Source organism: Tupaia chinensis, unplaced genomic scaffold (assembly GCF_000334495.1).
Source record: "Tupaia chinensis unplaced genomic scaffold, TupChi_1.0 Scaffold000258_1, whole genome shotgun sequence".
Taxonomy (NCBI): domain Eukaryota; kingdom Metazoa; phylum Chordata; class Mammalia; order Scandentia; family Tupaiidae; genus Tupaia; species Tupaia belangeri.
This window is the reverse complement of record NW_006159738.1, coordinates 386,546-395,929: the sequence shown is the minus strand read 5'-3', so window position 1 is coordinate 395,929 and position 9,384 is coordinate 386,546. Positions and strand designations below refer to the sequence as shown.

Here is a 9,384-nt window from a genome sequence, read left to right as displayed (position 1 = left end):
GGTTTTCTGTGGCGGAGGAAGAGCCGGGCCCACCGAGCCACGCCTGCCCTGGTGGCCTTTTGCATGGGTGAGCTCAAGCTATCGGGTCATCAGAGAAGTTGTGACACGTTTTTACACAGAAAAAACAGGAAAACGCTCGTGGCTTTCTGATGACCCAGTACATCAAGCACCTGGACGGCTCACTCTGTTAGACTCAGGCAGGAGACAGAGACAGGAACAGTTAGAAAGCACCCCTGGGGGGTGGTCACGCTACAGTCCCTTCTCCTCCAATCTCCTTAGAGATTTTGGGCACACGTAGGATTTTCTTTCTCTTTTTAGGGACAGATTTTTGCTATAGAGTGCGTGTGCTTGCCAGAGAGACAGACAGAAAGTGAGAAATCACCCCCCAGGGGGGTGGCCACAATCCATTTTGCTCTCAGGATTTTGGGCATGCACACATGCACACATGCCCACCGGGTCTGGGACTCGAACTGTGGTCAGTTACATGGGAGTCTAGCAATATAACCATTATGCCATCTGCTGGTCCCACACATGTGAGTTTCAAGCTGCTGGACCCGGGACTCAAATCATGGTCAGCCACTTGATGACTCCTAAATTCTTCTTCTTTTTTTTTTGTAAGCTTATTAATTCCTCCATGAACTTGAGTGACAGAGACAGAGACAGAGAACCCGACAGGGTCTCAACACCAGCCCCACCCCAGCACCCACCCGCCCCGATCGTGGCGTGCTCATGCCTGGGTGCTCGGGGAGCTCTCTGGATGCAGTCGTGGACCTTACCCTCATGCATCACTTTTCACCGCGGTGCCACCGTGCAGCCCTCAGCAGGACTGCTTCAGGTGCCAGGCCTGGGCCGGCTGCCATTCCAAGGTGCGCTCTTTCTGCAGAGTCGACTGGATGCTCCGGTACCAAGGCATGGTGGTGCTGGCCGCCTGCCAGGTGTGGTGGACGTGGGAGGTGGAGGACGTCTTCCGCAAAGTGCAGGGCGGGGAGAAGCAGGCCATGAAGAACCACGGCCGGAAGATGCACCGGCAGATCGACGAGCTGGTCACCCGCATCACCATGCCCCTGAGCAAGAACGACCGGAAGAAGTACAACACGGTCCTCATCATCGACGTGCACGCCCGCGACATCGTTGACTCATTCATAAGAAGCAGGTAGGCCCCTTGCAAGGGCACGCGTGTTTCCACACGGACCCCTGTGGCCCCTCGGCCCCGCTCGGCCCCCCTCAGCCACAGCTCCTTCCTCTCCTCCCCCTCTCACGGCCAGCATCCTCGAGGCCCGGGAGTTCGAGTGGGAGAGCCAGCTGCGCTTTTACTGGGACCGGGAACCCGACCAGCTTAGCATCCGCCAGTGCACAGGGACCTTCAGCTACGGCTACGAGTACATGGGCCTGAACGGGAGGCTGGTCATCACACCGCTCACGGACCGCATCTATCTGACACTCACGCAGGTGACTGTGCAGGGCCGCGGCTCACCTGAGTGCTTGTGGGGGCTGGGACAGCTGGGAGGTGGCCGCTGTGAGCTTTCCTGGGGACCTACCTTTGCAATGGGACCGGTTGTCACCCATTAGGCCTGGGGCGCAGCGTGCCCATGAACGTCACCTCTGGGGACATCGGGTGTGGGTGCCGGGCGGTTTCCAGCAGGCCACTTGGGTCCTCTGTAATGTGGATGGGGGCAGAAGGGGTCAGCACAGGTTGATGGACAGCGAGGAAATGTCAAAGACAGCTCCTCCTAGAAACGGCGGGGTGCCACGTGTTCCACGTCTGGTGGCGACCTTTGCTGCAGAGGGTCTGTTCACCTGAACAGCCGTAGGGGACAGAGATGGCGGTCCCCCCCGACTGCAGCCCTTCTGCTGTCCAGGATCATGACACTCACACCTGGGGCTGGGGAGACTGCCCCAGTGAGGCTGGTTTCCGAGCCCGGGACTCCACCTCACCATGAGGCCGCAACCACAGGGCCATCGGCACCACCCTGCGGGACTCAGGGCCTGGGGTACGGGAGTGGTGAGAATGCAGAGCCCAGCAGAGTCTACACTGCCTTCTGTGCTGAGGGACGGAGTCTTCATCATGAAAACAGAGAGAGGGTGGTCTTATCTGTGCTAGTCAGGCCTCTCCCGAGAACAGGGCCAGCGGGGTGCGGGCACGTCTCCAGGTCGTGGCCCCCCCAGTTCTGGAGGCTCAGTAGTCCGGGACTTGCTGTCTCCGTGTAGCGGGAGGGCCTGAGAGCTGGAGAGCGGTGCTGCAGGTTCTAGTCTGGTGGAGGCTGGAGGACCGACGTCCCAGTGCAGCAGTCAGGCAGGGTCAGCCCTTTGCTACCTCCTCGCTCTGTTCAGGCCTCCGTGGGCCACACTACCCACACCGGGGAGGGCGGTCACACTGCTCAGTCCACGATTCAAAGGCTCATCTCCTCCGGAAACCCCCTCCCGGACCCCAGACACACCAGGAATAATGTTTTACTAGGGATCTAGGAATAGTTCTCCCTGTTTTCTTCTTTTTTAAATGATTATTATTAAAAAAAAAATTAAATTAATTATTTTACATTCATTCACTGAACATCTTCACTACATACACAATGTGATTTCCCATCCGGAATACACTGTATAGTGGCTTAATCATACATGTTATTGTCAACAAGTAATTTTCCATTTCTTGTTTCATATATGTCTACAAATTTTTCCCCCCATATTGCTCACTCTCTGCCATTTCCCACCCTCCTCCTCATGTCTCTGGTGTCTACAGTTGCTTTCCATTCCTTCCCCTCCCCATATTTTATTGATTCACAAAATATCTTAATTAATCTAACTACTTTCAATAGCAAGTCCAGCTAATACATACATGGCTGTGAACACACATCTGACTTTAGGCAGGAAACTCTGAGTAGAATGAATATACTATAAAGTAGCACCTAGCTGATGCTGTATAGCTTACTGTGGTCATTACATAGGTATTTTTAAAATAAAATTGCTCATGTCAAGAAAAGCAGTTTAATGAGAGAAAAAGAGAGCTCTTTCTGATAGGCTCTACCCCGGCCTCCCAGTGAGCTGGACCATGGGCACGGGCCACTGCACCTGGCCTGCGTGGGTGGATCTGGGGTCTGAACCTGAGCCTCCCGCATGGCCCCAGCCTTGCCCAGAGGAGTGTCCCATGGCGCCTCGGCTCAGCCGGTCTCACATCCAGTCGGCTCTCAGGGAGCGAACAATGACATGGCAGTGATACGGGCTCTGTGAGGCCAGCCCACGCGGGAAGGTTCTGAGTTTGCATCCAGAGACTCCCTGAGATGCTGGCACTTGTGTGCCCGTGGTCTGGGGCCAAGGGAAGCCGGGGATGGGTCACGGTGAGAGGACCTGGTGGCGTGCCGTCTGTCTCTGACTCTCACTCATGGAGAAAAGGAAGATTTACGAACCCATGCGCTCAGCCCCGCGTTGTCTTTTATCTTCCGTCTGTCTTCTGCACGCGCTGTCATGGCGGTGAGTCTGGGGTGACACGCTTCCTTCCGTGCATCAGAAAACACGTGTTCCCTCTTGGGTTCCCAGGCGCTGTCCATGTATCTGGGTGGGGCCCCTGCCGGCCCGGCAGGAACCGGCAAAACGGAGACCACCAAGGACCTGGCAAAGGCCCTGGGCCTGCTGTGCGTCGTGACCAACTGCGGCGAGGGCATGGATTACAAAGTACGCCTGTCTTCCTTTTTGTTTTTTAAAACGTGCCAGAGAGGAATGAAGAAAGCACTCCCCACGGGGCTGGCGGTGCTGCAGTTCCTTCTCCTCCACGCCCTCCTTGGGCGTTTGGGTGCGTGCACACACATACCTGATGTGCTTCCAGGACTCAGGCCACGCAGCCAGCCATGTGGGACCCAGCCACCTTAACCACCATGCATGGGCTGGCCCCAAAGTAAGGCTTGCTGTCACTTTTGTTACTGAAAGTGGGATGTGGCAGATAGGCGCTTCATTCCGTGGTCTCCGATGAAGTGATGGGGTGAGGGCTGGGAGAATGTGGTAGAAGACCTTCCTCCTCCACCGGAACTGGGGTGTGTCTGCTGGGTTAGCAAAAGAGAGCTCTTTCTGATAGGCTCTACCCCGGCCTCCCAGTGAGCTGGACCATGGGCACGGGCCACTGCACCTGGCCTGCGTGGGTGGATCTGGGGTCTGAACCTGAGCCTCCCGCATGGCCCCAGCCTTGCCCAGAGGAGTGTCCCATGGCGCCTCGGCTCAGCCGGTCTCACATCCAGTCGGCTCTCAGGGAGCGAACAATGACATGGCAGTGATACGGGCTCTGTGAGGCCAGCCCACGCGGGAAGGTTCTGAGTTTGCATCCAGAGACTCCCTGAGATGCTGGCACTTGTGTGCCCGTGGTCTGGGGCCGAGGGAAGCCGGGGATGGGTCACGGTGAGAGGACCTGGTGGCGTGCCGTCTGTCTCTGACTCTCACTCATGGAGAAAAGGAAGATTTACGAACCCATGCGCTCAGCCCCGCGTTGTCTTTTATCTTCCGTCTGTCTTCTGCACGCGCTGTCATGGCGGTGAGTCTGGGGTGACACGCTTCCTTCCGTGCATCAGAAAACACGTGTTCTCTCTTGGGTTCCCAGGCGCTGTCCATGTATCTGGGTGGGGCCCCTGCCGGCCCGGCAGGAACCGGCAAAACGGAGACCACCAAGGACCTGGCAAAGGCCCTGGGCCTGCTGTGCGTCGTGACCAACTGCGGCGAGGGCATGGATTACAAAGTACGCCTGTCTTCCTTTTTGTTTTTTAAAACGTGCCAGAGAGGAATGAAGAAAGCCCTCCCCACGGGGCTGGCGGTGCTGCAGTTCCTTCTCCTCCACGCCCTCCTTGGGCGTTTGGGTGCGTGCACACACATACCTGATGTGCTTCCAGGACTCAGGCCACGCAGCCAGCCATGTGGGACCCAGCCACCTTAACCACCATGCATGGGCTGGCCCCAAAGTAAGGCTTGCTGTCACTTTTGTTACTGAAAGTGGGATGTGGCAGATAGGCGCTTCATTCCGTGGTCTCCGATGAAGTGATGGGGTGAGGGCTGGGAGAATGTGGTAGAAGACCTTCCTCCTCCACCGGAACTGGGGTGTGTCTGCTGGGTTAGCGGCAGTAGAGCAAGAGTCCCAAACCGGAGTGCCGCCCAGGGTCAGGCAGAGAGTGCACATGAGTAAAGCAGCCTAGAGAGGGGACCAGCAGTTGGCGTAATGACTATGTGGCTGGACTCCCATATAGTTGGCTGCGGTTCGAGTCCTGGACCTGGTGGCTTAAATTCACGCTGGGCGTGTGTGCGTGCGTGCCCAACATCCTGAGAGGAGAGTGGAGGAGAAGGGATTGTGGCATGGTCATCCCTCCTGGGGGTTGATTTCTCGCTTTGTGTCTCTTTGTCTTTGTCTTTCTGGCAAGCACACGTGCCCTATAGCAAAAACCTCTCCAAAAAAAAGCAGCCGAGAGACCAAGAGAGGGAGTGGTGGGGACTGTGGCCAACTGGAGCATAGTGGTCCATCTAAAGAGGGCACCACAGTTCAGTGGTGGTTACTCCTGTTGCCACTTTGTAAAGTGGGCCCAGTGTGACTGGATTTTCCACCATTGCAGGAGAAGCCAGAAATCTGGAGTCTTATATAGAAGTCTCAATTTGTCAAATCTTGGGAGGGAGCTGGTCCATGAGAATCCCTGGAGGTCACGCCGGAGAGATCTGTCAGTGGAGGGGAGGTCCGCAGCCCCTCTGCCAGGCCGTGATCTGTCTCTTCCCTTCAGAACGTGTGCTGTGAAATTGTCACTGTCCAGACATGCGTTTCGTTCCAGGCTGTCGGGAAGATTTTCTCTGGCCTTGCGCAGTGCGGGGCCTGGGGCTGCTTCGATGAGTTCAATCGGATCGACGCATCCGTGCTATCGGTGATCTCGTCTCAGATCCAGACGATCCGGAACGCGCTGATCCACCAGCTGACCACATTCCAGGTGAGGCGAGGCATGAGGCCTGCACGGGCCGCGCCCCTGGGACGGGGACACGCGGCATTACCTTCGGAACGTCGGAGGGCAGCTAGTCGCCTTTCCAGACGAGGCTCCCTGTGGGGGACTGGCCAGTTCTGAGGAGGATTTTTAAGGTCATTATCCGAGTGAGAAGACAAAAGTATAAAAAAAAACCACTGGGAATTTGCCAGTCTGCATCCACACATGTTTGCCGGCTGGAGTTGGAGAGGCCTGCGTTAAATTCTGCCCGAGTGCACTGGAGAATGTGGGGGGCAGCACATTCTGCAATGTCGCAGCCCGGAAGTGGGCTCTCTGAAAATCTGGGGCCAGCGTGGCGGGGCCGTCCCCCACACCAGGGCCCTCTCTGGTCCTGGCATGCCATGTGGCTCCCCTTGCCACTGTCCTCACTCCATGTACCCCGTCCTCGTGTCACTGCATGACACCACGTGTGTCCCCGTCTGTCTGTTTCTTCACCTGGAAACTCCTGCACACCCTCCCTGGCCCTGCAGAGCTCCACTGGGAGGTTCGGGGCCGGCATCCTGGCACGGCACCCGCGTTCTCCACAGACCCCAGTGGGGCTCACTGTTCAGGGACTGTGGACTGTCAGGACAGACCCCTGTAATTCATGCTTCGGGGATATTTCAGGGCTGGCTAACTTGCTTTCGGGGAGGAACACTGGACCTGCGAGGCGTCCTTTGGGTGTCCGGAGGCTGTTTCTAAGAGCAGGCCCGTCCATCTTCTCTGAGGACTGTCGTGGCCACATGTGGGCTGCAGGGAGAGGTGTGGGAGGCCTTGGTGTGGAGCTGGGGTGGGACGGCAGCCGCTCTGTGGGTGCACCTGCCCACTGTGGGGCTCCCTCTTCAAGTGACACAGCCCACGCCTCACGGAAATGAGCATTTCCACCCTCGCCCTGGTGGACGATATAAAAAAGTACAGGGATAAAGTCTTAGCTGGAAGGAAGCCGAGGGGCTCCCGTTCAGGGCGGGGCAGGGGGCACCCAGCCTTTGGCCAGACACTGAGAGGGTACCGGGATTTCTGCCGCGCTCTGCGGAGCGAGGGGAGGGACAAGCCTGGAGGGTGCTGAGGTGGGAGTGTACAGGGAGGGCCTTGTGGGTCTGGCAGCAGGTGCAGGTGGGCGCGGGGAAGGGTCAGAGGAAGCCTGTGCGTGGTACCTTACCGAGGGCCGCGTGCTCGCACGTCCACTGGCTCATTTCATCGCCACCTCCATGCCACGAGGTGGGCCGCTTCCCTGTTTTGCAGACAAGGAAACCGAGACTCAGAGAGGCTTAAGCACCTACTGAAGGTCCCACACCCCATGCCAGCCCCAGCTGCCCGCCTTCCCCCCTCGGTGGGGAGACTTGCTCACAGTCAGTCCGGGCTCAGCCCTGGTGTCGCTCCCGGCCTCTCACCCTCAGCAATGGGCTTGGCATTGGACGGGACAGAGGCAAGCGGTGCTGTTGGCCTTGAGAGAGAAGGCAGCCACGCGCCCGCCCGTCCCAGCCACGCCGCCTGCCCGCCCCCTCCCTCCCGGGGTGAGACGGCAGCCACACCACCGCCACCCGCCTGCTCCCTCCCGGCGCCCCGTGACCGCCCCTCCTCTCCTGCTGTCTCTAGTTCGAGGGGCACGAGATCTCCCTGGACTCGCGCATGGGCATCTTCATCACTATGAACCCCGGCTACGCCGGCCGCACGGAGCTGCCTGAGTCGGTGAAAGCCCTGTTCCGGCCCGTGGTGGTGATCGTGCCTGACCTGCAGCAGATCTGCGAGATCATGCTCTTCTCCGAGGGCTTCCTGTGGGCCAAGGTGAGGCCCACCGCCAGGCCGCACCCGAGCTTCCTCCACGGCATCTCCCTCCTCCCTGACCTCTTTTCTTTTTTAAAATAACTATTTAATTAATTTAATTTTTAATTTGACCAGAGAGAAAGAGAACGGGAAAGTGAGAAAGAAAGCAAGCTGCCAGGTCTAGAACTGGAAACTCAGCCGGCCTTAACCACCGCACCACCTGCCGCCCTAAAATGATTTATTTACACTTAATCGTTGCCCATCTTTATAGTGTAGGGTACGGTTTCTTTTTTTTTTTTTTTTTTGAGAGATTTTCACTGTAGGGCGCGTGCGCTCGCCAGACAGACAGAGAGAGACATAGAGACAGAAAGCGAGAAATCACCCCCCAGGGGGGATGGTCACGCTGCAATCCCTTCTCCTCCATTCTCCTCTCGGGATCTTGGGCACGCACGCACACACGCCAGGCGTGAGTTTTAAGCCACCGGGTCCGGGACACGAACCGCGGTCGACTACGTGGGAGTCCAGCGACATAGCCATTACGCTAACTGCTGGTTCCCTAGGGTACGGTTTTTCAAAGCATGTCAGTCAAGTGAAGATACCACCATGGGTATTGTTTTTAACAGGGAACGTTACATTCTTGCGCCAGTTAATTTTTTTTTAATGATCATGATTTTGCTTTGGAGTAATTTAAGACTCAAAGGGGGTTGCAAGTACTCCCCCCAGAGCCGGCACTGGTGCAGCACTGCTGTGAACACAGGCAGGCATGTTGTGCTTATCTCACCAAGCTCTACGCTCTGCGCTCTCTCCCGTCTCTGTGCGCACGCACGGTTCTAGGACGCTTTGTCATGTGTGACCGGAGTCACCGTCACTGCAGTCCAGAGACAGGAATGGCCCACCATCACCCAGAAGTTCCCTTCATACCCCTTAACAGGCACACCTTCCCCCAAACCTGATGCCTGGCAAGGATAACCTGCCCCCAGGCGTTGTAAGCTTGTCACTTAGAGAATGGCCACTCTGGGAATCATACAGCTTGTGACCTTTGAGATGGGCGTGTTTCACTCAGCATTGAGAATACATGGGTTTTAAACTATGTACAGGTAACTGTTAATCTCTTTACAGTGTTCACTAAAGGGGCCGGCAGGTGGCGTAGTGGTTAAGGTGCTGGACTCCCACAAGGACAACTGCAGTTCGAGTTCCAGACTTGGTGGCTTGAAACTCATGCCAGGCGTGTGTGCATGTATGCCCAAAATCCCAGGAGGAGAATAGAGAAGGCGGGATTATGGTGTGGTCATCCCCCAGGGGAAGATTTCTTACTTTCCCTCTCACTTATCTTTGTCTCTCTCCCATGCACCTGATGGCAGAAACCTAAAGAAAATTGATGAAAAAGAACATATATAGATATAGATTACAAAGAACATAAATAGAAGATTCTGGAAAAGGTACAAAACCATGAATGCTTATAACAGAAAGGATTGTTACATTGCATTTCTGCAATATATACTTTTCTAAAGTCCATGCTACCCATTGTGTTTTTAAGTTTTTTTTATAGACCACAGATTAGTTTATTTTTAACACCCATCATGCCATGAATTCATAGGGAATAGGTTCCAGTAGCTCCGGCTCCTTTCCATTGGTTCTCACAGTGTGTGCT

At 56.1% G+C, this 9,384-nt stretch overlaps 1 protein-coding gene across 1 annotated transcript in view; it reads left to right on the top strand.

Moving 5' to 3' along the window:
* Positions 1–9,384, top strand: part of DNAH10 (dynein axonemal heavy chain 10) — a 126,154-nt gene that overhangs the window by 42,885 nt on the left and 73,885 nt on the right. Inside the window, exons 31-35 of the mRNA XM_006149228.2 lie at positions 884–1,153; positions 1,266–1,449; positions 3,532–3,666; positions 5,787–5,939; positions 7,566–7,754. Coding sequence (XP_006149290.1) covers positions 884–1,153; positions 1,266–1,449; positions 3,532–3,666; positions 5,787–5,939; positions 7,566–7,754 — 931 coding nt within the window. The remainder of the gene's footprint in view (positions 1–883; positions 1,154–1,265; positions 1,450–3,531; positions 3,667–5,786; positions 5,940–7,565; positions 7,755–9,384) is intronic.